The sequence below is a fragment of the Micromys minutus genome (assembly GCF_963924665.1).
Source record: "Micromys minutus genome assembly, chromosome: 1".
In the NCBI taxonomy this organism is placed as follows: Eukaryota; Metazoa; Chordata; class Mammalia; order Rodentia; family Muridae; genus Micromys; species Micromys minutus.
Window position 1 is genome coordinate 64311950 of NC_137969.1, and position 27086 is coordinate 64339035.

Genomic DNA, 27086 nt, shown 5'->3' on the forward strand with positions numbered 1-27086 from the left:
CCCAGGCCACAATCCTAACAGTTGTCAGTTCATGGCGACAGACAGTATAAAGTCATTGCTTCCTTACCAACTGCCCCATGAAAGCTCCAGGAAAAGGAAGTGACTGTATCCCTACCCTTTATCCCAGATGTGATCTCTGTGAATTGCTTTGTCTGCACCCACTTTGTTTGGGTCACTGTATCGGGTGGAATCTAATGTGACCCATCCCCCAAAAGGACTTATCAAACTTCTTAATTAGCCTTTATAATGAAAAAGCAGGATAGGGACATGCCTATAAATGCTCCAAGAACTCAATCTTCGTTTCTTCTCCATCAACACCTCCCCCCAGAGACCCCGCCCCTCCCAGGTGTCTTTCGACTCTTGTGTTCATTTGATGTTGCTGTTTAACTCTGAGCATTGATGGTCCCTCTTTCTTTTTTTTTTTTCTTTCCTTTAGTATGTCTTTACTGAATCACAGCTGTGACCCCAACTGCTCGATTGTGTTTAACGGGCCCCACCTCTTACTGCGTGCAGTGCGAGAAATTGAGGCAGGAGAGGAGGTAAGGAGACCCATGCCTCCCACTGCCTGCCCTCCCTGCTTGGCAGCACCTTTCGAAGCTTGGCCCCTCCCACCACCAGCTACAACTAACGCCTTGCTGCCCTGACAGCAAGAAGCCACACACGGTCACACACACATTGTAGATGGATCTATGCATATTTTCTGGCCTTGGTCACTGGGTTTCTTCATGAGGATAGTCCTAGGACATGTATTTGAAAGATGTCCTTTTGTGACTGAGGGTATCTGTCTTATACACATGGATGGGTGTCATTAAAGCTCCTCATTGGCAGCAACAGTTCAGCTGCGTGTCACATCCCAGCACAAGGCTATTCTTTCAGGGGCAGAGAGGCAACCCAGCTTGTCTGTACCATTCCCAAGGGTGTGCCCAGAAAGCCAAGAAGCACATTTTGAAGATGTTTTAAATTCTGAATTTTAGAAAGCAGATGTGGTTTACTCTCTCCGGCCTTGGCCACTGAGCTTTTGTAAACCCACCAGCATTTCCGGGTGATAGTTTCAGCATAGATAGAGGGTCAAATAAGATTTGCAAGTGTGGGTTGTGTAGATGACCAGGCCAGCTTTGTGGGTGAAGGACCTTTACCGAGGCAGCTTTTAGGTGAAGACCTTTTACTGAAGCTTGAGATCTCACAGGCAGCTACACATAGTCTGGGCCACACAGAGTCAGCGTGGACTGTGTGCGGTTACTCCTGGTGCTGAGTTTTGCTTATAGTCATGTTTTCCAGAAGTCTATTTCCTCTGGCCTTCCAATTTGCTAAAGTGGATATTTACAGCAAGGAAACTGGAGGGCCATAAGCTTTTATGGCACTTATACAGGACTCCTCCAATAAAACCTAAACTTAGATACCATATTTTATAGAGACAGGGATTTGGCCTTGACAAGACTGGCTTCAAGCTTATTTTCAACTGAGTATATTGCATCTTACACAGGATCTTTTGCTGAATTCCCAGTTGTCAGGACCAGTCAGTATACACTGGGATATCTGCTGATTCGGATATGAGGAATTTCAAGTTATTTCTCTTAGGCCATGTGACTTAACGGTGGACTAGAAAGGGAACATCTATGTTTAGCATTGTTAGTATGCTTGTGACCTTTGAACTGCCGTGACTTGACATCAGCAGTTTTGAAAGAAGAATGATTTATTGAAGTCCATGTTTTGGAAGGTTTGGTCCATAGCAAGTCAGCTCCATGTTTCTGAGCCTGTAAAGAGCCTGTAAAGAGACAGTTCGTTGCAGCTTCAGGATCACGTAACAAAGGCTGTTTGTCTCACGGCCATGAAGACAACTGAGATAGTTCACATCATAGTAGACAGAGTGGAGTTGTAATGAGGGACCAGAGCTGTGTATTTTTCCAGTGACCCATATCCTCAACCAGGTCCCACCTCCCTCAGTGTGCCTATCCCCAATAGTCCATTCAAATTTTAAATATACCAACTGATTACACTTGCTTATGACAAGTTTCCTGATCTGTTTGTCCCTGGAAACTCCCTCATAGATATAGATATCTCATAGCAGAAGTATGCTTTCATAGTTTCCTAGTCATACCTTAATATAGTCAAGTTGACAAGATGAATATGTCATCTAAAGGCAAAAGTGATTGTTGATTGTGATGATGTTTTAACCAAATAAGGGCTAGGGTATCTCCTAACATACACAGTTGTAGATTGTCCTGAAGCTGTTTGTATTTTAATGTTAATTCCACTTCCCCAAGAAGGGCTGCCTAGTCACATACTCCTGAGGTGACTTCATCTGAACTTTCCCATTTTAATTAGTAAAATAAAGGAAAGCCAGTGACTGGGCGGGGCGAGGGAGAGAGGAGAGGTCAGAGGACAAGGGGAGGTTGTCGAAACATGGAGGTTCCCAAGGACCAGCTAAACCAAGCTGGGACTGATGGGCGTTAAATAGCTATGAACTTTAAGGATTTTACAGGTCTAATATCTTATATAGAAGGGCAGTTTGTATCTTTGTCTATTTGATGCAATCTTGTATAGAGGGTTTGTGGATTGAGAGTTGAATACATAAACCTGTATGAAAAGCTATCGGGCTGTAGAGCTGTGTTTGTGTTGAGTTTTGGGGTAAAGGAACACCTGGGATGGAGGTGGAAGGCAGGCAGAGGAAGACTGACAAGGGAAGGGAGTTGCATGGACTGAGTTGGGCTGTGGGCGGCTCGGACCGGGTGGTTCAGGCCGAGTGAGGGAGGTGTGCACGGCTCTGAATCAGGGTCGGGCCTGAGGAGTGAGACCTCAGGGCTGATAAAGAGATAAGTTTATTTATTTTTAATATTTACTGCAACACACAGTGTCTGGGTTCCAATCCCAGCACTGGAAGAATGTTAACAAACAAAATCTGAGAAGCGGTTTGGGTTTTCTAAGCTCAGCTACCGATTATTCTTCCTGGTTGTGTTTTAGGTAGTGTCTCAGTCAGGGTTTCTATTCCTGCACAAACATCATGACCAAGAAGCAAGTTGGGGAGGAAAGGGTTTATTCAGCTTACACTTCCACATTGCTGTTCATCACCAGAGGAATTCAGGACTGGAACTCAAGCAGGTCAGGGAGTAGGAGCTGATGTAGAGGCCATGGAGGGATGTTACTTACTGGCTTGCTTCCCCTGGCTTGCTCAGCTTGCTTTATTATAGAACTACCAGCCCAGGGATGGCACCACCCACAATGGGCTGGGCCCTCCTCCCTTGATCACTAGTTGAGAAAATGCCTCACAGCTGGATCTCATGGAGGCATTTCCTCAACTGAGGCTCCTTTCTCTGTGATAACTCAAGCTTGTGTCAAGCTGACACAAAAACCAGCCAGTACAGGTAGTTTTAAAAATAAACAAACATCTGGTTTGGGTATTTGCTTCACTTTTCCCTACTTTCTGTCTTGGGGCAACAAGCAAACGGTTCTTCTTGCCTGGAGGCACTGTTCCAGCTGGGTCTGAAGACTGAAGTGCTTACCAAGGACTGTCCTCAATGCAAAGGGACCTCATCTCCTAGCATTTTGCGGCATGCCCTGGTCAGAAGCCACCTGTGGTCCCATTGTGTACCTCTTGGTGAATGGAGTTTCCTATGCATGGCCATCTGTTTGTCCTTCCGTCTGCCATATTTCTAGTAGTCTCTACATTATGTGCCCTCCAAGGCCCTTTGAGACACCCTCATGTGTATGAAGCTGTTTTGATTTCCCAGGCTGAGGGAAGGGCTTCCCTCTGAACTGTGTCCCTCTTAGGGGTTACTAATATGCATTTAGCATTTATCCAGGCTCTTGGTGACTTCGGTTTCTCAGTTACCTCACAGGGCCAGGCAGCTGGGTCTTGCATCTTTCCCCATCTCCCAGCACTTTGCTTCACGCCTGGGGACTCATGACTTGATTCCACTGGTCGAGCCAGCAGAGCTCACCAGCAACCCTCTGCAGGGCATTGGGTGGAATAGCACATCATTCTGTGGGTCACTAAGAAGACATGTGTCTCTGGGCCTTGCCCAGTTAATGCTGTGTGGCTGTGGCCAGTGAAACTATGTCTCAAACTAAAAAAATTGACCCAATGGGCCAAAGGCACACAGAATGTAGGGAGTACAGAACACAATTTTAGGCCATGGCTAAGAAAACTAATTTCTATTTATTGTCAGAAGTGAGCTTTAGTTAAGCTGGTGACAAGACAACATTTCACGTTTGACAGTGCTTTGGTTATGTTGCTCACTAGGCTCCTCTGTTTTGATGTGAACCAGGTGGGATATAAGTACCAGAATATAAACCCAAGGAGGAAAGACTAGAAGTGCCTGAACTAGAAGACTGTGTGTGCATGTGCATGTGTGTCTTATATGTATGTGTGTGTGTCTATGTGTCTGTGTGTAGGTTTGTGTGTCTTTGCATGTGTGTATGTTTATATGTGTTTGTATGTGTGTTTATATATGTGTAGGTATGTCTGTTGTGTGTCTATGTGTGTGTCTGTGTGTTTGTGTATGTGTGTATTGTGTGTCTCTGTGTGTCTCTGTGTGTATGTGTGTTTGTGTCTCTCTCTGTGTATGTCTGTGTCTCTCTGTGTGTATGTATGTATGTATGTGTGTGCACTGGTTTTGGTTGTTTATTGATTCCTGTTTCTGTCATGCTAGGGATCACACTTAGGGTCTCGTGCTTGCTAGGAAGCACTGCATCATTGAGCTGCATCATAGCACTGTTTGTGTATGTTGAAGAAGGCTGCCTAAAAGTAAAACCAGATGCAGAGTGGTCGGACAGGGCCATTTTTCAGCTGACAGACAGCTTTAAGTATGCCACATGGCTCCAGGAAGAAACATGGAAGTTATTTCCCTGTGAGTCTGAGATGGGGTCATGGTAGCCTGTCCGCAAGGAGAGCTAGGAAAAGTTGGAGACTTTCACCGTAACAGGTCTTACCTTGGAAATCATCTACCTTGTGTTTCTCTCCACATAAAACCATCCTCTGGGATGTAGCACTTTGCAACATAAGGATGTTCAAAGTCATGAAAGTCCTGAGTCTAGTTTCAGTTTTTGAAGTTTGAGAGTTGCACCCAGCCACTTTCTACAGTTTGTGTTCAGTCCCACGTTCCCTATGCTTACATGCCTTGACTTGTGTGCTGGGTTACTGAAGGGTGCCCCTCAGCAGTGCTTGGGCTATGAAGCATTTGATAGTCTCAGTCTTACAGACCATGGCTCAGCAGTTAGCCAGACTGTGAACTTGGGCTAACTTCACATGTTAGGCACCAGCATGTGGAGTCTACTGGCTAAAAGAACTTGGAGCTCTTGTAACTTGCACACCAGTCCAGTATCCTCTGGGGCCTCATCACTTGGGAGGATAGTGATTTGCATGAATTGAACATATCGCTAATCCCTAATATCAATTTTTGTTTTGTTTGGGGATTAGGGTCATCTGGTTTTTTATTCAGTAATTTTGGTTTGCTAGAGCATGTAACAGATTCATAGAGGACTTTCTAGCTGAGTGACCATTCCAGACACTGAGGAATCCATGTATCAGAATGACCTTCTCATGTGGAAGAAGACACAGAACAGAAGGTGGAAAGTAACAGGATATGAGAAGTGTGGTAATGTAAGACTTCATAGATACTCAGAAAAGGGTACCCGGGGCATATGAAGGTACCAGGGTTGGAGGGCAGTTAAGAGGACATAGAAAAGTTGCCTTTATATCTGAAAGGATCTATAGAGATAAAGTTAGGTGAGGCAGGGACCAGTGTTCCAGGCGAGGAGACAGAAGCTACGTGTGGTGTGGAGATTTCACTGAGCCAGGAACAAAGAATACATGGGAACCGAACCAATGTCTGGGGCTTTTTTACAGAATGCTGTTCACTCAAGGATTTCCTAAGTGTCTGCTATGTGGGAGGCTTTTAGTAAATATTTGCAGAGGGACGAGGGCCAGGCAATGCCCCCCCCCAAGTTTAGAGAGGAGGGGAGGTGTGACAAGATCTTATATGTATAGTCATGAATAAGATTAGGAGGGTCAGGCTGTCCCTCCAGGCAAGAGTTGACAATGACAGTCTGAAGTCAGGAAGAGTCCATGTGGAAACTCAGAATAGAGGAAGTGAATACAATATTTAGAAGACAAAATTACTAGAATTTGTGTAACAAAGAAAAGGAACAGAAATGACATTTGGGTTTGACTTTAAACTGAAGTGGGATTTTTTGTTTTGTTTTGTTTTTGTCTCTTTTTTTCCCCCTCAGAGCCAGTATTGAGAAAATGTGTAACTGTGACAATATACTACAAAGATGAAAACAAGATTGGGTTTTATTCTGCACTCCATTGTTGATGGGAAAGATGCTTTCAGGGAAAACAGTTTTCTGTGCTTTGCGATTTGAACACGTTTCTGAAACCTCCGTGATATTGCTCTAAAGCTGGAAATGATTTATGCATTTTTCCCCATAAGAGTTACACTTAAATGGCAGAGCAATGGTCAGAGCATTAATATTTTAATGCAACTTTGTTCTGTGCCATTAAAGCACCAGTTGATCAATGACCAAGTTTTGTATGTGTGCGCCCACTAAATGAGCCCTACATGTAGTGAGCAGCGACTCCATTTAAACTTGTGAATCTATGAGCCTTTAATAAAGTTTTTATCTTTGCATAATACAATGGCTGAGCTGCCATTTCAAGCTAGCTGTGTGCTTCTGGGATGTTTCTGCCACCGAGCCCCTTAGCTTTAGTTTAGCACAGTATCATCTGCAAACTTCATCGGCATGAGGGGCACAGAGGGGAGAAGGAGTCCCTATCCCGGAGGGAGGGAACATTTTAAAGCCAACCATGAAGGATGGGGCTAAGAAAGGCACTGGAGAAGGCAGCAGGGCACAGAGTCAAGGTAGCGTCACACATTTCAGAGACACATGTACAGTCAGGACTGTATGAGGCACAGGAAAAGACACCAAGGCTAGGAAGTAGACCTGCAGTCAGTCTAAAAGAGTCGCATGGGGCTCCATCTGTAGGTAGGGAGAAGCTGTCTGAAGTCCTCACATAGAGGAATGATTCAATAAGCTGTGGGTGTTAGGGAGAGCTCTCTCTCCCCTCTCCCCCTCCCTCTCTCCCTCCTTCTCCCTTCTCTCCCTGTCTCTCCCCCCCTTCTCCCTCCCTCCCCCTCTCTCCCCCAGCCCCTCTTCTCCTCTCTCTCTCTCTCTCTCTCTCTCTCTCTCTCTCTCTCTCTCTCTCTCTCTCTCAGCAGTTTAGAAGGTAAAAGGTAGAAGAAGCCACCGGGAAGTGAGTTAGAAAGTCATTGCTTGGGTAAAGCCTTCAGATTGCAGCCTACCCAGGAAGACAGTGGGTTAGACGAAGTAACTAGTCTCCTGCCTGGCATGGCCACTCCTAAGTTTTAGCCCTTCTAATACCGTTTTGGAGTCAGACACTGTGGAGTTGGTGGCATCACCGTATCTTGTAATTACCAAAGAGCTTCTACCATTGGTTTGACCTGAAAGCATTGGCTAGTGACTCATGGTCTTCAGGCTGGGCTGAAAACAGGGTCCTAGAAGGAATTTGCAGGGAGCATAGTCTTCAGCTAGCTTACCCCTCACCTGTGTGGGGACCTATCCAGGACCAGAGAGTCTGAGGATACAGGATGAGAGTACATCCCCAAACGTAAGGATAAAGATGTTCTCCGATGCATGCTTGGAGATGGGTTGCTTGGACTGTGGAGCATGGGGTCCACCGGAAGTCACGGGGAACGGGCCTTAAGCTGTAGTCCTTTCACCTCTGACCCCGCCTCCAGATCAAGATGCAAAAGAAAGGCAGAAGAAATGAAAAAGCGACCATTGTCTCAGCCAAAAGGGCTGCCACCGCTCTGCTCGGCGGGGCTTGTACTTTGTAGGTTCCTTGGTGGGGCTGTAGAGGTGCCTTCTGATGGTATGTTCCACTGCCACCCCAAGAACGGCGCCTGCCACCATCCAGGTGAAGGAGTCAGGCTCGAATGGGGTCAAAGACAAATCCCAGTCACCTGAGGTGTTCCACAAGGCCAGATCTACTCTTGCGCGGGCTTTTCCTGTGGAAGGCAGCGCCACACAGATTTCTCACATGAGACCCTGTCTGTGATGAGCCAGGGAGTCAGCTCAGGTCCTGTGTTCTACCGTGGGGACAGTGTGGGTCAGACCGATGTGGCTGTCCAGACTTCCTCCTCCTCAAGGAGGCCACAGTCAAGTCACTTTCTGTCAAGAGGCCTTTCCTGTCCTACCTTGACTTAAAACAAGTAAAATCCTGTTTAGTAGACAAGGGATGCTTTGTTTTCAGTATAAGAAAAATCACACAGAGTGTCTGCTCTGGGGCGTTCTCAACTCTTTCAACAGAAAACCCTGCCTCCCTCCTCCACGCCCCTAATTACATTCTGCATTTGAAAACAGATAAATAAGTCCTGTATATTGCACAGTACAAGCTAGTATCTTTTAGCTGAATAAAGCTCAGGCAGACAGGGGGGAGGGGAGGAGCGCTGGGCGTGGTGAGAACCAGTTGTTATTTTAAATAGGCGCAGGTTACTCCTCCTAGAGAAAATGGGATTTGATTGAAAGGGAGGAGGATCAGGGAGGCCACCTTGGTGGATCTGGGAGAACACTGGCCTGAAGTGAGATTGTGAAGGGACAGTAAAGAGGCCATACCAGCCAGGGCATTGAGAGCCACAGAAAAGGGGACAGAGGGAAGGGGACGTTCAGGCAGGGGCATGCATTTGGAAGAGTGGGTGCACCTTATATGAAGCTCTTGCTTTTCTGTCCCCAGTGACGAAAGACACATATTTTACTTGCGTCATCACAGGCTACTGTTTTGCATCATCACAGAATATTTACTGTTTTTAAATATTTACTTTTCAAATTTTGCCAAATTTGAAAAATGAATATTTAAAAATAGTAAACATCACAAAACAATGCTTTATCATTAGAGTCACACACCCACGAGCACACATACTTACATACACTCTTACCAAATAGTAAACAATTTTCGAAATGAGGACTTTGTATTTCCTTCCCTTGATTCATCATCGACTACACAGTCCAGAGGCCACCCTCAGGTTGCACTGTAAGATCTCGGCTCTCCTCAGACAACAGGGGGCGCCGGTGTAGTATTTCAAACTGAAGAAAGCCTGTCTGACTTCAGTTGTGGAGAAGGCTAGATCATATAGAATGAAAGAGATTCCTTTTAGGGAGAGAAGGACAGGGGCAGGGAGACCATCCCAAGATGGTGGTGGGCCAGGTTGGGAGCTGACACTGGGAAAGATTAAAAGTGGTCAGTTTTGGATGTGTTTTAAATGTGGATCCAACGGCTTCCTGGTGGTTTTGGATGTTAGTGTCAAGGGAGGAGCAGAGGGTCCAGACAACATGAAACAGAGCTACTGCCCACCCTCTCCTAACTATGGAGGCTCTGCAGGGGAGGACGGCCGGGAGAAGAGTTCTGTTCTAATATGAATTTGATTCTTGAGTGTTGGGGGTTCAATCAGTGGAATCACATTTATGCCCATGGTGTCACCTGAAGACTGGGGATCAAAAACAGACTGAAACTCTGGTCATCAAGGGTCATAGAATTTATGGCCAAACCTCAGTGACACTAAATAGGAAATAACTCCTTATGTTTTACTATTTGATGAAAGAAAAACAACAGCAAAAAAGATAAAGTACAAAAAGGTGCTGAGGTCATAAACCTAATTCTTTAAATTAAGCATGTAATGTGTGCATGCTAACGGTGAGCCAGACAAGAACAGTCACTAGGGGAGGAGGCTGTCGGCGGCTCCTTTCTCTTCAGCCTCTCCCTGCCTTATTTTAAGAACTAGCAGCGCTAATAACAGTAGATGAAAACGAGGCCATGCAAGCCTTTCCCTCGGTTTCCACAGCTCACCATCTGCTACCTGGACATGCTGATGACCAGCGAGGAACGCCGGAAGCAGCTGAGGGACCAGTACTGCTTTGAGTGTGACTGCATCCGGTGCCAGACCCGGGACAAGGTAGGTGGAATGGAAACAGGTCTAAGTATTCCATGGTGGTATCTGAAAGGCCCGGGAGCTCGGTTGTGCTCACACCACTGTGAAGTCCACTGGTAAGTAGAACGGGACGTTTGCTGAGCTCATTTCCTGGTAACTTTGTCTCCTGACAAGGTGAGATTTAAGATCTCTGGGGCGTCGGGCATCATGGGAATATAGTCGTTAAACACATGACGTTAAACATGTAATTAAAAGGAAATGAAAGGCCAGAGGGCTGTTACAGTGTATAGTAAGAAGCCAGAATTACGTTAAGATTGATAGCAGTTACTGCTGAGCAATAAACATACCAAGTAGTATTTTGTCTTCTTGGTTCTTTTAAATTTGTTCCTCCTCTGCAGTGCCCTTATCAGATGGAGTTCACTTACCTCACAACGCTTACTCTCTGAGGAAGCAAGAAGAGCCAAAATAAATGCCATAAAGATAATAAACTGCCCTCCAATTACTCGTGTTACTGTCCCCTTTAGTTTGCACACAATCAGGTTATATGCCATAATCTTACATTTACATTGTTAGATGTCTTTTATGGTCATTTTCTCATTTTATGTCAATACTTATAAATAAATCGGGAAGCCAAACTCAAGACAGGCTCAGAGATGCACCTCTGGGATAATATAAAGAAAGAGGCTGTGGAAACAGGTCTCCCACCCAGGTCTGCAGGCTCAACCACGGGTATTCCTGCACCATGCTGGGGCCACCTGTGGTTCTCTCTTCACTTTTGGTGGAGAAGTCAATTGCTCTTCTTGAGAAAGGGCTATGAGCCCCTTAGAATACTGGAAACAGCAGATACAAGTGGTTTTGTATGAAAAGGAGCATTAAGAACTGGGAGTGGTAACATATGCCTTTAATCCCAGAATCCACAGTAGAATGTGTCTTTGAGCCTAGAATCCAGGTAGGATATGTCTTTAATCTCAGAATCCATGGTGGTGCACTCCTTTAATCCCAGCACTCAAGAGGCAGATGCAGGTGGATATCTGAGTTTCAGGCCAGCCTGGTCTCTGGAGGATGTTCCAAATCAGCCAGGGCTATAAAGTGAGATCCTGTCTCAAAGAAAAGAAAGAAGAATTAAGTAGAGAAGTTGAATCTGCTGCAGATAGATAGCACCAGAATTTGGTCTACTTTAATGTTATGCTAGATCAATGCTCAGCTATATTTTTAACACTTATTGATTTGTTTATTTTAATTTTTATTGTAACACAGAGTCTCACAAAGTTAAAAAAGTGTGGTCCTCCTGCCTCAGCTTTCTGAATAGCTGTGATTATAGGCCTGTACCACCAGACTGAGTTTCTGTGGTGGTTTGAATGAAAATGGTCCCAGTAGTCTTATATATTTGAATATTTGGTACACAGTAAAACTGTTTGGGAAGGATCAGGAGGTGTGGCCTTGTTAGAGGAGCTATGTTTTAGTATGTAGGCTTTGAGGTTTCAAAAGTGAACACCAGGCCTAGGGTCTTGATCTCTGCCTGCAGCTCTCATCTACTGCCCCAGTGCCATGCCTGCTTGGCTGCCTGCTTCCTATCATGATCTCTACTATGACGTTCATGGACTAACCCTCTAACACTCTAGTCAGGCTTCCAACTAAATGCTTCCTTTTATACATTGCCTTGATCATGGTTATTCATCACAGCAAAGAACAGTAACTAAGACAGTGCTCAGTTCTTTTCTTATTCTGTAGCAGTTCATAGCATGTAACTTTTGTCCTCATGTTCCCAAGATGGCTGCTGTACCCCAGTACTTGGTATGTTTAAGCACTAGACAGGGAAAAGAAGGTGCTGGAGCTGTTAGGGAGCATTGTAGACCCTCTGAGGGATACAGGTCATTGTTTAACGCAGTTGTCATATGTTAGTTCACAGTGGGATACATACATTTGTCATTAGGTAATTTTGTTATTGTGTTTATAGGAACACAATATACTTACTATGGTGAGCTTATTTTATAGAGTATAGCTACTATGCTCTAAAATCACAAAGTATAGCATAACAAACAAGTAACACAGTCATTTATTGACCACTGTATATTATACTTGAGGGTGCAAATACTTGATTCTATTGCCAGTGCAGTAGGCTTTTTTATACTGGCAATGTATTGTGCAATAATGCTGCACCATCTATGGTATCACTATGCAACAATACCTTTTCAGCTCCATCATAACGTTGTAGAGCTCATAACACTATGTCAGTCAATTATAACCAGCTCTCAACAATATGGAAGTTAACAGATCCTAAGATCTGACACCCAGCTGGAGACACAAGAGAGCCAACTGGTCTGAATTTCAGACTAAGAGTTTATAGGCTCAAGACCAAGAGTTGATATTCAGATTTGAAGCCAGGGATAGGAATGACCACTATCCCCATTAAAGCAGGGAGTAGAGACTGTTCCCTCTTAGTTGATAGAAACCCAGCCTCCTTATTCTGTGCAGGCCTTCAGCTGATTGGACGAGGTCCACCCACATGGGGGAGAGAGAACTCGTTTTTACTCAGTTCATAGATAAAATGTTAATGTCAGTTATCTTGTGGCCAGTCAAGTTGGCATGTAACAAACATGACACGTCATTACTGCTGTGTTAGAGATAGGCCAAAGAGTGGTCTCTCCCTGGGTTTATTCTGTCTAGATTATAAGGAACGTGGACTACATGGCTTTATGGCCTCTTCCAACCCCATTCTTCCATGTTTTTATGAAATGTTTCCATGTGGGGGCAAGTAGGAGATATACTTACATTCATAATCCTAGTTATATTTTCAATTTTCCTTTTATCTGAGAATTTTATTCTGTTTAGTGATATACACACCCAAGACTCCATAGTATTAATGTGTCCAGGGGAAAAAATGATCCACAGGTAGGTTCACGACTAGCGCAATTCCCCAAAGGCTGTAAATTCAGAATCCCAGGACAGTCAACATTAATTGTGCTCCAGTCCTAGTTACATGTTTTTCTTGGAACCTGGGAAGCTCATAGTCTCAGCTCTTCCTAATCATGTCGGTACCTAGCTGGTGCTCACATCTGCCTGTTGCTGGAGTTTGCTGGTTTCCTGTTTTGGGAAGGCAGAAGCCCTACTTTTAGCATCTACGGTATGCATACGTGGATTTCCTCTTTAAATCAGTAGCAGCTTAGTATCTGGAAGAAATAAAGCTGACCATCTTAGGGAGACTTGGAAATGTTCAAGGATGTCCAATGTCTTTCCTCAGTCAGCATCTAAGACAACACAAGCAGAACAGACGAAAGGGATGGAGCATTTCCATAAGTTCGTGATTGGTACACAGCAGGCTCCCCTCCATGCCCCATGCTTTATTATCTCCCTACACCCAAAAGAGAAGAAGAAAAATCTGTGTTTACTGCTCATGTCACTTTCTCTTCCCTCAGGCTAACTGTATTTAATTCTTCTATTAAATCACCACAGCTGGGGCTGAGGAGATGGCTCAGGGGGTCGGAGAGCTTTCTCTGGAAGCAGGAGGAGCATAGTTTGCATCTCCAGCACTCACATAAAAGCTAGAAACAGCCATGAATGCCTGTAACCCCAGAGTTGGGGTAGAGATGGAAGGATCCTGGGATGTCGCTGGACAGCCCAGTCTAACTAAACAGCAGCCAGCTTCAAGTCAAGTGAGAAGCTTTGTCTCAAGCTTGCAGTGGAACAAACCATTAGAGGCCCCTCAGAATCACACCGCTGCTTGTCATTGTTTAACGCAGGATAAAGCAGAGAGCAACAGAGGAAGGCATCCAGTGTCCTACTCTGGCTTCCTCATGTGTGTATACAGGCATGTACACCGGCATACACATTTATACACACACACACACATGCACCACAAATACCACACACATATACTGCATACATAACCCACATACCATACACACACACACACACACACACACACACACCACCACCACCACCACCAACAGCAACAACAACAATAACACATACTACACACAGGCACTGCATACACACATGCCATACATACCTCCCAAATACACAAATACACACCACACACACGTATACCATGTACACATACACACAAACCACACACACACATATACATTGCACACCACATACAAATAGTCATACCACACACACATAGATAACACACACACCACATACACACATACCACAAACACCACACATATGAACACCCCTGAATATAATTTATTAAAATAACAATAAGTTGCCATGTCTATCAGTCCACTCAAAGCTCTTGTTTGCTTACAGATTAGGAAGTAACCCCTGACTGTTCTCCAGCTCTTTCTTCTCATTCACACCACATCCTGTCTTAGAGAACGCTGTCTTGTGCACCCCTGTTCCATCATCTCTGCTTTGCTCAGGGTTAGTGTTCAAGATAAACTTTCTCAATTCATAGCTCCGTATTTTGTGTTCTCCAAGGTCATGGCCCCCAAAGCCAGATTTTCCTTTACTTCTTTCTTTTGCAAATACCAACGTCCTTTAAACGTCCTTTGTCTACCCAAAACACTCTGAAATTGTGTTCATGTACCTATGTGTGCACATATAAGCACATATTTACACATGTGTGGGAATGTCTGAGTATATCACAAAACAGCCAAGCATCTTTATATTGATCTGAGAGATAAATAAGACAAGACAAAAAGAGAAGACAGGCTAGTCCCCAGAATGTATGCCCAGTGCTCTCTTTCATAACGGCCTACATAAATCACAGATTCACTCCGGACTTCTCGGTACACAGCTAGCAGCAGTCTCAGAGTTCACAGAAAGCACAGGATTGAGCACACACAGGATTGGCTAAGTCACAGTTCTCCTCAAACGGAGGCAGAGTTCTTGTCAGACCCCATGGCCACTGAAATGCTCAAGGTTTTATAACATTCCTCAGTGTGACTGACTGACATAATTTAAAATTATATCTTAAAAAAAATACAAGAATGACAAGCAGCGGTGTGATTCTGAGGGGCCTCTAATGGTTTGTTCCACTGCAAGAATGAATTTTCATCTTCCTCAGACAAAACCACTGTGAAAAGTGCTTCAGGCAACCCTTCCCAAGCGTTGTTTCTTCCAGCTCAGGCCTTACACGTTTCATGTTTACTAGGTGGGTCGTGTGCGTTTTGAAAAGTCAAAGGCACTTGCATGGTTGATAACATTAGGGTTCTTCTGATGGCACCCAAGTTTGGCCCTTCAGCAATTTGCACCCCACTTGCTCCCACTCCATATTGTGCCGAGGGTGTGTTGGTGCCATGCAGGATGGCCAGCCTCGCTTTCTGAAGGTGCTGGGTGTTGTGGCTGTGCCTCCTAACTGGGGCACCTGGGCAGGAGGCTGCAGGAAGAAGCCACGGTTGTTCAGGAGAGAAAGCAATATTAGGTTAAAGCTGTATTCAAAGGGAAGCAGATGAAGTTTCTATCCAAGAACATTATTCTGGCAACTTGAGTCCTTTTGACATGTGAGCAATTTCTGAAAAGTCATTAGTAAACCAAGTTGTTTTCTTTTCTTTCTTTTTTTCCTGTTTCTTTTCCCTATTTTGCTAAGTTAATTATGAACAGAACTGCCTCGTGGCAGGATGGTGAGGCCAAACAGTTCTGAATTGTTTTACATCCCAAGTTTTAACCACCTAAGCAAAATGTGTTTCCTGTTTCTAAAGTTTTCGTCATAGGCAAGGCATGTTATCTTCAGAAAGATAGGAGAGATTTAGCAGAGGAGTATTTAGACACACACACACACACACACACACACACACACACACAAAATCTAAGGATAACCTGTGGAAATCAGTTTTCTTCTTCTATCATGTGGGCTCAGGGAATCGAACTTGGATCCTCAGTCTTGGTAACACACACCTTGACCTACTGAACTATCCCCTTGTCCTCCTCTTGCTTTTCTAAATAAGCAGAGGGATAGGAATCTCTGGAATGGTTGCAGGGATGGCTGATGTTCATGTTAACACCATGTTAACAAGGAAAGGCGTTCTTGACTTGTAACCCATACTCCTACACCCAGAGCTGCCACAAAGCACTGGGTGACCTCTGAACAGGTACCATGTCTTTCCTGGGAAGTCATTAGTGTGGTCTTGGTGTTTGACATATAATATCCTGTCCCTGCACCACAGAGTTTGATTATGTGTTTCTTAGGCAGATCCATAGGCGTCTTCTTACAACTGAGATGGGTCCCAGAGTCTACTTTGCATTTAAGAAGAGTGTCACTCCACAGTCCATGGTGACACAAAGAACCTTATAACCTTCCAGTTTCTGCAAATATTTACTGATTTTTGGTATACTCTAAGGATACCAAAATTCTGGCTTCTCTGGACCACATTGGACAAGAACTATTTATTAGACCAAACCTGTTCTGGCTGTTTTTGTGTGTCTGGAGTTATCACAGAGAAAGGAGCCTCCCTAGAGAAAATGTCTCCAGGAGATCCAGCTGTAGGACATTTTATCAACTAGTGATCAAGGGGGGCAGGGGGAGGAGGACCTAGTCCATTGTGGGTGGCACCATCCCTAGGCTGGTAGTGTTGGGTTCTATTAAAAAAAAAAAAAAAAAAAAAAAAAAAAAAAAAAAAAAACAGGCTGAGCAAGCCAGGGGGAAGCAATCTTGTAAGTATCATCATCCATCCATGGCTTCTGCATTCACTACTGCCTCCAAGTTCCCACCCTGTGTGAGTTCCAGTCCTGACCTCCTTTGGTTGTGAACAGCAATGTGGAAATATAAACTGAATCAACTCTTTTCTCCCCAACTTGCTTCGTGGTCGTGATGCTTTGTGCAGGATGACTAAGACATTACCTTAACATGAAGCCCCCAGTCCACGGTTCAACAACCACTGCTGATATGATGCAGAGAATATGTTGGCTATAAATGGAGCGTTGGGCCAGTGAGCAGTCCACAGCTGTGTGTGAGAAACATAACGTATATCTTCCTTAGAGAACATGAGAGGTTAGCATAGCTGCTAAAGTTTTGGCAACACCGAGTACTGGTGAGGTGCTTGACTAAGTTCCTTATACTCCACATCTTGGCTAATTTCTGCCACATGTGTAAGCTGTGATTGTTCTATTTCCATTCAGTAAGTGAGCTAACAGGGCTTTCTGGACTACACCCTTTTCCAGTGTGTGTGTGTGTGTGTGTGTGTGTGTGTGTGTGTGTGTGTGTGTGTGCGCTGTGCTGTATCTATAAATCTATAATGGATACAAAATCCGTGTATTTTTTTTAAAAAAAAACTGGAATGTAGTTTATGTTTAGTAAAATTCCCTTTTTATTTTTTGGACTATACAATTCTTTCAGTCCTGACAAATGCATGAAATTGGTGTCATTACTCTTTAGGGGTACAGTTCTTCTGTATGCCCCTCAAAATTCCTCATTTGGTTCCATTGATAATATTTATGCTTGATTTCCAGCTGGGTACCATGTCATATTTTTATGCATGGGTGCTCTGTGTAATCCTGCTAAGCATATTTATCTCTGCAAACAGTATTCCAGTTAGCTTTCTATCGCTGTAATAAAACAGGAGCTAAAAACAACATGTGGGAAGAAAGGCTTTATTTCGTCTTACAACACCCAGGTCATACTCCATCCCCGAGGGACGTCAGGACAGGAACCCAAGGCAGGAACCTGGAGACAGGATCTGAAGCAGAGCCATCAAGGAGTACTCTACATAAACTTGCTCCTGATGGCTTGCTTAGCTATTCTTTATGTAGTTCAGGCCTGCCTGTCCAGAGATGACACCACCCAGAGAAGGCTGGGCCCTCCTCCATCAATCATCAGTTAGGAAAATGCCCCATGGACACATATAACCACAGCCCATTATGCAGGAGGCAATTCAGTTGCAACTTTCTCTTTCCATGTATGTCTAGATTTCTGTTGAGTTGACCCCCCCCCCAAAAAAAAAACTATGACAAGCAGTTATCAATATTTTATGGCAAAATATTTGAAATTCTTTCCTCCTTATTTTTGAGATCTACAGTAACCAGTCCCTGTCTGTAATCACCTACCAGATCGTCCAGTCTGGATTTCATTAGAACCTGGTACCCATCCATCAGCCTCTCCTCAGGGTTCCCTTCCCTGTTGGCTCTTCTTGCCATCATTCCATTCCCAGCTTGTTTTTTCAACGGCAGGAAATGAACTTAGGCCTCAGTCACACCTGTTGAGGCCAGTGCTCTACCACTGAGCTGCATTCCCAGCCTCTCTATTTTCAACTTCTGTGAAATCAACATTTTCAGATTCTACATGTGATTCATACATGGGATGGTGTGGCAAGATCCTTGACTGGCTTATCTTTCTTGTTATGACAGTTGCCAGTTCTGCCCATGTTCACACCAACAACAGGAGCTCATTCTTTTTTTCATGGCCACCTAGTATTGCATATATGCATACACACATGTAAACGTGGATGCATGTAGAGCGATATTCTTTATGCACGCGTCAGGTGGTCGGCAGGGGCTGATTTCATTCTCAACTGTTGAGAATAGGGCACAGTGAGAACCAGACAGAACCCCATCACTATGGTGTCCTGATCTCATTTCCTTGGAGGTGGAGTAGAAGCCACAGGTCATCAAAGTAATTCTAGCTTAGTTTTTGAGAGACTCCCATGATGCTTTCCATAATGGGGATACTAACTTAGGCTTCCACCCAGATTGCAAGGGATGAATGTAACTTTTCATTTTATGCTGATAAATATTTAGGATTGGGATTGCTAATAATGTGGCAAATAATATGCTGATATAATATGCTGAGCTTGATCTTGCTAGGTTGTTTCGCTGAGTGGTAGACACATTTACATTCCCACCAGCTGTGACTTAGAACTCCAGTTGTGACTCATTCTTGTCTGTGCTTGTCTTTATTTTCATCCTTGTGTGTGATGGAATGCATTGTCGTTTGAATTTGTACTTACTTTGTATTCATTACTAACTAATGATTGTTCTTTCAAATATATCATCTACCTGTAAGTGTTTCACATGCTTATCTCATTTGAAGACATATTTGTTCAAATCTTTTGCCTATTTGGAAAAAGTTGGATGTTTTCTTGCTGAATATGAGAGTCTTTCATTCTGATAGCAAATACACGTCATGTAATTTGTCTTTTTCCACCTGATCCTTGTCCTTTTGCCTTGTTGACAGTCTTTGAGGAGTAGAAGTTTGGGTTTGGATGCAGCCTGCCATATCAGCATTCTCCTTGTGTGGATGAGGCCTTGATATTCTGTGTAAGACATCTTTGCCCAATCCAAGAGAATAAAGATTTTTTAAACTTGTGTTTTCTATTCAAGATTTATATTTTGGGACTTTATACTCATGTATTATGTAGTACAAAATTTCATTTCTTTTGCCAAGGATATCCTGCTGTTCTGGTAATGTTTATTGAGTAATATATTTACAATATATTATTCGTTGTAACTCATTTTTAAATTCTATTCATTGTATGGGTGTGTGTGTGTGTGTGTGTGTCTCAGGAGAGGGGGTTGTATGCCTTACACATAGTGTACATGTGGAAATCAGAAGACATCTTTTAGGAGCTGATTGGCCCCTTCCATCTATAGCATGGGTGCCAGATATCAGGCCCTCAGGGTTTCTCAGTAAATGTTTTTACCTGATGGGTCACCTCAGCAGACCCTCCCTCAGTATCTCAGTTTGAAGCCCCAGGATAACACAGGAATAGTGCAAAGGTAGACCAGGGAGAAGCAGGAGGCAGCGTGATCATAAGTGGGAAGAGAGTGCCTGAGAGCACTCTTGCTCTGGCCTGCTGCACGCCGGCCGCTTGGGGTGGCAAACTTCCTTCTCCCAGACTCTTTTCTCTCCTGTAATAGACTTACCGATACTTAGCCAAGCTGTTTTGCTTTCAATTAGATAATGTATGTGTAGCTTGGGAGCTGGAAGATGCTCAGTAGTAGTGGGTGATATCATTCTAAAATGATATCTATTTCAAAGTTCCAAGAACTACAGCCTCCCGTTCCTGGCATTTGATGATGCGAATCTGAATTTCTCTCCTAGGCTTCTTGGCAGCTCTCAGAGCCTTCCCGATTGAGTCATTAGTAATCGCTTCCCCTTCCATTTACCATCTGTGTGACTGCAGTGGTCTCTATGTTAGGGTGCTTGATGCTCTTCATCCACAGTGACCTCCTCATACATCACTGCCTTCCACCACTACCAACTCTGCCCTGGTCCCCCTACAGTTCCGGGCATAGCTCCCACTAAAGGGCAAGGTGGGACGCAGATGTCTGTGGCTCTGAAAGGAACACTCTGACTTTTCTCAAGTTCTCCTCCATCTAAGACCTATACTTCTTTCAGGGTTTCCTGTGTGAGGCTCACTTTTCTTAGCCAGCTGTGGTGAGAGCACTCTAATGAATTTCAAGACCAACCTCACTGCGTGCTGAGCTTAAGGCCAGCCTGGGCCACAGGGGATCCAGTCCTGAAATACAAAAGGAGGGAGAAAACAGTTTTCCTTGCTGGATGACACCATGCTTGGAGCCTTTTGCTCAGAACAAGACAGAGTAGTGAGGCATCATGGGACAAGCCTCCCTGCTGTTTATTCCTTATTCATTATAATTCAAGGAGACACCATGTTCTGTTGGTCCTAAGCTGGAAACAGACCATGAGAGTGTATATCTATCTTTCTTCTTCTCTTCTTCTTCCTCCTCTTCTTTCTCCTCCTCATTCTTCTCTTAAAATGTTCTGTGCATGTGTGAGTGTGGGGGATCAGAGGATTACCTTGAATGTCAGCCCTTACTTTCTATCTTATATGAGGCAAGATCTCTCATTCTCTGCCAGGCCAGCTGGTCCTTGAGTTTCAGGGGACCCTCCTGTGTCTGTCTGGGCCCTGGCCATGTGAGTGCTGGGATTACAGATACTCTCTATTTGCCTTGTTTTCCCTCGGGTTCAGGGCATCTCAATGCAGGTCCTCATGCTCCTGTGGCAATCACCTTACTCACAGCATTGTCTCTGTAGCTCCTGAAAATACCTATAAGTGATCACAACAACTAGAGCATCACTCCGGTAGTGAAGAGAGCAAATAGCTCACTGCACAGCAGCAACAGGCAGCAGAGGGTTCCAAAGTCTGTAGGTAGCCAGTCTAGTGACAATGAAAAGAAGGTCTCAGATTTCAGAGGTAGGAAGATGTGTTCTAATCCCCATTCATCATCCTACTCTTTGCAGAAATGGAATGGTTCGAAATTACTTTTATTTTGTTGAGTGTGTTTCCTCCCTTACCTATGCACTGAACTCAGCAACAAACTTGAACTCTGACCTTTTCAGCCTGCCAGAGTCTCCAGTGCCCTAAGCACATTGTATAGAGTGCTTAGTGTCATAGGACTTGGTACTTGCACCAGTAAAGCCATCCATTAGTCGCTGTTGGAATACAGACCAAGGTCAGAAAGTGAATTTTCTAGCTGCTTGGGGCTTGATGTTTACCTAGACACAAGCAGTTCCTGTGGAGACCTAGCCTTTTCTGAAGGATAGAGCTGGGGAAAGCTGATCCATTTGAAAGGACAACACAAACCCCATTTACCTCCATACCAGAACCGATGCTTGTGACCTTCCCAGCACTCACCAGTAAAATTTTAGATTACCTAACCCACTCTATAAATATAAAACTAACATAGTAGTCAATCAATGTTATATCAATGTCATCGCTTTGGCCCCTACCAATCATATTAAAGATTACCCAATCCTTCTAGAGAGTTCCCCTGGTTCCCTAAAGAAGACCTGCAGTCCTTTGTATGGGCTCGCCATTTTGAGGAGTGGTTGACCCCTGCATGCTGGTTGTTTCTGCAGATTAAACGCTCTTTGTCTTTGCAAACTATCTGAGTCTAGGGTCTTCTTGCAATGATTTTTGGACCCTTACACATTCGCTAGCTCCCAGGGGGATCCATAGTGCCACTGTGTAATTCAGTCGGTGACTTACCGGGTGTTTGTCCTGCTTTCCCTGACCCCTGACTGAGAAGTGGCTCTGAGGCTCCACCTCTATGGCAAATAGAGCATCCACAATTCATTCTCTATCCTGTCCAGATCTGCTGACATGGTGGCCAGAGAGGTCTTTTGCCACACACTAACGATCCCAGGCACTTAGACTTGTAAGCAGAGACGGCAGGGCAGGGTAAGTTGTATCAGGGCCAGTTTGGTGGGAATAGCTGCAAGAGATAGGAGGGATCTAGCTCAGAACCTCCGCCATAGAGAGGGAAGAAATGACTGGTACCATGTAACTGAGTAACTAGACAATTGTCCAGCTATGCTGTGCCACAGAACTCCCAATCAAGCATGGGGCTGCACTTGGGTGTAGAGTCAAAGGGGGAGAGGTTAAGGAAGAACTTGGTCCACAGTGATCATCACAGTATTGTTTCAATCTGTGAAAAGGTTCGGGGACCTCTCCTAGCATAACCATGAGGCCAGTTGCCCGTAAACACTGAGTGATTAGGTCTGACCACCAGCCAGGAATTTGGCAGATGGTATGTTTCAAATGCTCACCTGCTTCCAAGGCTGCCGCGGGGCCCTTCTGTACAGGTTAGGACACTCAGCCATTACACGGAGGTGTGGCTGCCAGAGCATGTGTCCCTGCAGCTCTACCTCCTTTAGTGAGGAGGCTACTTGGTCTCCATGGCTGGTGCCAACCTGTTTTCAGTCTTCTTTACACCTGTATTGCCAGTCTTCAAGTCCGATCACAGGGGCTGTAATAATGAATGATGAAGCTTTCTGGAGTCCTGTTTAAAATGTAAATTAGGGATCTGGAATCACTTCAGCCTATCTGTATTGTTAGAACTGGAAAGCTGCAGTTAAAAGCCCTTAAACAGTTGTCCCCAAACTTGTCATTAACTAGCTCTAGGCAATAAATACCCTCATTCTTAACTTGTAGCCATCTTGTTCCCAGAATTCAGTCAATCTAGGCATTTTCTCAATATCGTCTTGATGCTAATTTCTTAATTTATTGTGTCCTTTAATCTGGAACACATAAAATAGCAGCCAATTAATAAATTATGCTTCCTACAACTGAAACAAAAGCATGCTCATTATTCTAAACGATTAGGCTGCATTCAACACGGTAGAGGGCCCCAGTGTGTAACAACCACCTCAGAAGATGAGAATCACCCAACTCTTACATCTTATAACTGAATATCTTCTTACCAAGGCAGCTTCATTTAGGAGGGTCAATTAAAATCATTGTGCAAACGGTAAGTACTAATTTCCCTAATAGCTTGTCATTGTGTTGGAGCTCCACAAAGGATCCAGGGCAGAGTTCTCCACAAGCTTCATCCGGTAGCTGTGTACAGCGACTCTCCAACTTAAAAGGGGTCAGAGAAAGCTGTCACAGCCAGATGAGCTTCATGGAAAGTAAAAGTGAGGACAGATTAAGGATCTGGGATGGTGTGAGCTCCTCAGGAGTTCTACTCAGGGGCCTCAGCTTCCTGGCTTCCTGAGCTGTGGAAACAGACAGAGGTTGCACATTGAGTTTTAGACTTTGTTTTTAAAATAGGCTACCATTTCTTCTGTGGATGTTTTCTAAGAAAAGCCTTTCCCTACCATTTGGCCTCTATATTTCCCCCAAAGTTTCCCTGTTCCAGGTTTCACAATCTGTTGGTCTTGCCGGATAACTCCTTGGACAAGTGAGATGCTTTGGAGAGGGAAAATAAAATCAGACATTATACCAAAAATTATTGTATAAAATTATCTTTTCTAGTTTAGATCATTTTACTTTATTTGTTGCTTCTATGACACACAGTCAACAAGAACTGTATGTGCATCCTACTATGTTCTTAAAGGCTTACAAGGAGAGCCTTTCACCTAAAGCCCCCTTAAAAGCAAGTCACAGCAGGGAGGGTCAACGTTCAGGGCTGTGCCCACATTCCTACAGAGTCAGTCCCACATACCTGCATTAGTCTGCTCTCTGTTGCCATGATAAATACCACGGTGAACAGCAGCTAAGGAAGAAAAAGGTGTATCTCATCTTCTGTCACTGAGGATAGTTGGGACAGGAACTAGCTGGAGGCGGGCACCTGGAGGCAGGCATCTGGAGCAGAGGCAGTGGAGGAATGATGCTCACATGCTTGACTTCAGGATGCTGGTCTTCCCAGCTCCTATAGAACAGCCCAAAGGGCTCAGAGACTTTGTTAGACCTGAATTCCAAATAATTTCACTATCCTTCCCAAAGCAGCATAGTCAGAGCAGTCTCAGCCAGCAAGAGCATTTTCTGGTTCCAAATTGTGTCAGTCAGTGTTCTGACGAGTAACAGAACCAATGGGACAGCGGCGGGGGAAATGTTCGAATGGGAGAAAGTGATGCGTGGACTGAGTGCCTGGGATTTCAGACTTTGCTTTTGGATGGGTTCACGCCCTCAGCATGAAGCTCTGTCAGCTTAAGGCAGTGCTCCATCTTGGAGCCAGGACCTACTTTAGATGTTATCTCAGATATCACCCCCACCACCACTATAGCTACCAAGGAGATTTGTGCTAGAGCTTGGAGAATGTAGCTTGCCATAATGACATTGGTTTGATAATAACATTACAAGCTGTTTGCCTTCGGGCCCCAAGCTCCTGCTATAACCACTCAGACTCAAAATATATGTACAAATACCTGGGCCACATTTTCCCTGACTAGCTAATAATTTAAAATAACCCATTTACACTAATGCACATTTTGCCACGTGGCTGGTTACCTCTGCTCGGGTGCCATGTGTCTGTTCTTACATCTTCCTGGGACACTCTGTCCCAGAATTCTTTCTGCCTACCAGATGTCCTACCTTTTATTTTAACCTTTCCTATACACTATAGTTTTTTTTTTTTTTTTTTTTGGACAGGTGATGTGTCCATATTCTATCATTATCCCCTTTAGTCCCCTTAAAGTCTCTTTTTCTTACAATAATAAACTATGCAATAATAATAAGTGTGAAAACTATTAAGTAAGATTTACATTCACAATGTCCATATGTATTTGGCAACTTAGGATAAAGTATTTGATTATCTACCTCATCTTGATGAATTTAAAGTTCTGTACCTAAATAACTTTCTATCCTAACTTGTGTTACCATCTTAAAAACATCTTCTTACACCTAACCCATTTTCTTAATCCTAAACAATTTAAGCTTAATTGTGAGGCTATAACTATCTAGTCTTTGACTCCATCAGAGACCTGAGAAGAACTAAATATTACCTGAGTGCGCAGGAAGTATAAGCAAACAGCTTCCACAACTATAGAAATGACAGAAAATGGTTGCCTGGGACAGTCCCCCAAAATTATCCTTATAACTTTGGGACAGCCATCTGTAGCCTTCTGGCCTAGTATATCTGGAAGACCTTTTGTGAAGCAGGAATTAGGAATTAGGAGGGGCTGCTTACTTTGTCTTGGCAACGCTCGGCAATCGACTTCCCTGAATCTCTTTCTCCTTGCTGGACAACATTTTGTCTGCAGTTGAAGCAGGGGCAGTTTTCTGCCCAGTAGCACCTTGCTCGTATGAAGCAAATTCCATGTGGAAGCTGTTCGGTTCTCCTCAACTAGTTACCAAGAGTACTTCAGCAAAGGGCAGAGGACTTTTAATAAGAATGGCAAAGCTCAGGGATTACTTAGAATTACTTTGTAGACCTTGAAGATGGGGCAGACAGGTTAAGCGGGAGAAGTCACTAACAGTGTATTTAAGGCAATTACTGGTTATCTGTTTCAGTTTCTATGCCACTCTCAACCCCGCCACATTAAGGATTGGAGGAGCACCACCCACCTTCTCTAGAGAGTGATGGGCTCTGTACCAGCCTGCCTGTGGAAGCCCCTTTATTGACTAAGTATTCATGCTGCCATGAGCTCATCCCAGTCATTTTCACCCAGGAAAGTTACGACCGCTGGCACCCAGCCTGCCAATTAAGTCCAATGCGCCGTGAGGTGTATCGTTTAGATTTTTATTAATTTAAACATTTTATGTCAACAGAAGGTAGATCATTATTTACTGGTGCAATGCGATGTCACACAAAAAATACGTATACGTCATGGAACAGGAATCAAACCTCTCGTTCTACTGCAGGGCAGATGCGTGCCTGGACGGAAGCTAGAAGTGGGGGGGGGGGGCTGTCAGGCATTTCTTTCTTTCTTTTTCAGTCATTAGATGGTCGACTTGGAGACCTCATTCAAAGTTTCTTAAATTCTGTTTTTTTCCATCTCAGCATGCACTCCCCAAACCTACCGTCTCACCACCTCCATCATTAAAAATAGGTGTGGAGTCCTTCCTCCAAATTATCTATTGAGCTTTGGTCATATCAACCCATAGATGGACTGACCAGCTGTTCCTGTAGAGGGAAGGGTTGAGGGCAGGAGGGGAGGGTGTGCAGGCCTTTGTTGCTGAAAACCTGGAGTAGACTTAACAGCGGCTGCGTGAAGGCAGCAAGCAGGCTTGATTAATGTGAGTGCTGGAAACCAGCCTTTCCCATGCAGATGCAAAGAGGAAGTTAAATGAAGCAGCTCCAACTGATGACAGGCCATCTTGGCTTCTTGGTGTCCTCTGCCTACTCCAATAAAGGCTGTGATTTCTTAAGCACTTTCTCCAGCGGCACCCTCTCTTGCTTAGACGCTACACAAAGCCTCAAGCTGTCTTTTACAAAGGGCTCCTACCATAGTTCTCACTCACTAGCAAGAAGCCCCAGCCTCAGAAGGGTAGCAGGTCCCTATGTGGTCTAGCTTCTATGCACCTTCAGGCTCAGCCCAGGCTAATGGCTGTAACACGCCAGGCTCTTGCCTGCGCCCAGGGTCTTTATACTTGGCTCCCGTGGCCTGAAACATGAAATGGGCCCTTCCTGAGACTTTGTGCCTTCCTGGCTCTTTCCCTTGCTTCCACCCTCAGCATCAGCCTCACCACACTGTGAAAATTGCTTGCCTCTAGACTTTTTAGATTCAAATTATTCACTTAACACAGCATTGTGGATCATTTGTATTTAATGGCTACCTGTTTCCGTGGACAGTGAATAACCTCATCAGCCCTGTTCTCTGGAGTGCCCTGGATGCTCCGCATAGTATTTAGTAAACTTGGATTAATTAATTAATTCACAAGAACATATGCACCAACATCGTTACTAGAATGTTCTATGTTCCAAGCATCTCTGTTACTGGATGCTTTATGGTGGCTTCTGTGAATGGTACAATTTCATGATATTTGAAATGCTGAGCAACCAGGAAGGGATATTCTG

General features: G+C 44.3%; 1 protein-coding gene across 1 annotated transcript in view; it reads left to right on the forward strand.

The window, feature by feature from the left end:
* Positions 1-27086, forward strand: part of SMYD3 (SET and MYND domain containing 3) — a 522821-nt gene that overhangs the window by 388989 nt on the left and 106746 nt on the right. Inside the window, exons 7-8 of the mRNA XM_080922774.1 lie at positions 437-539; positions 9858-9968. Coding sequence (XP_080778900.1) covers positions 437-539; positions 9858-9968 — 214 coding nt within the window. The remainder of the gene's footprint in view (positions 1-436; positions 540-9857; positions 9969-27086) is intronic.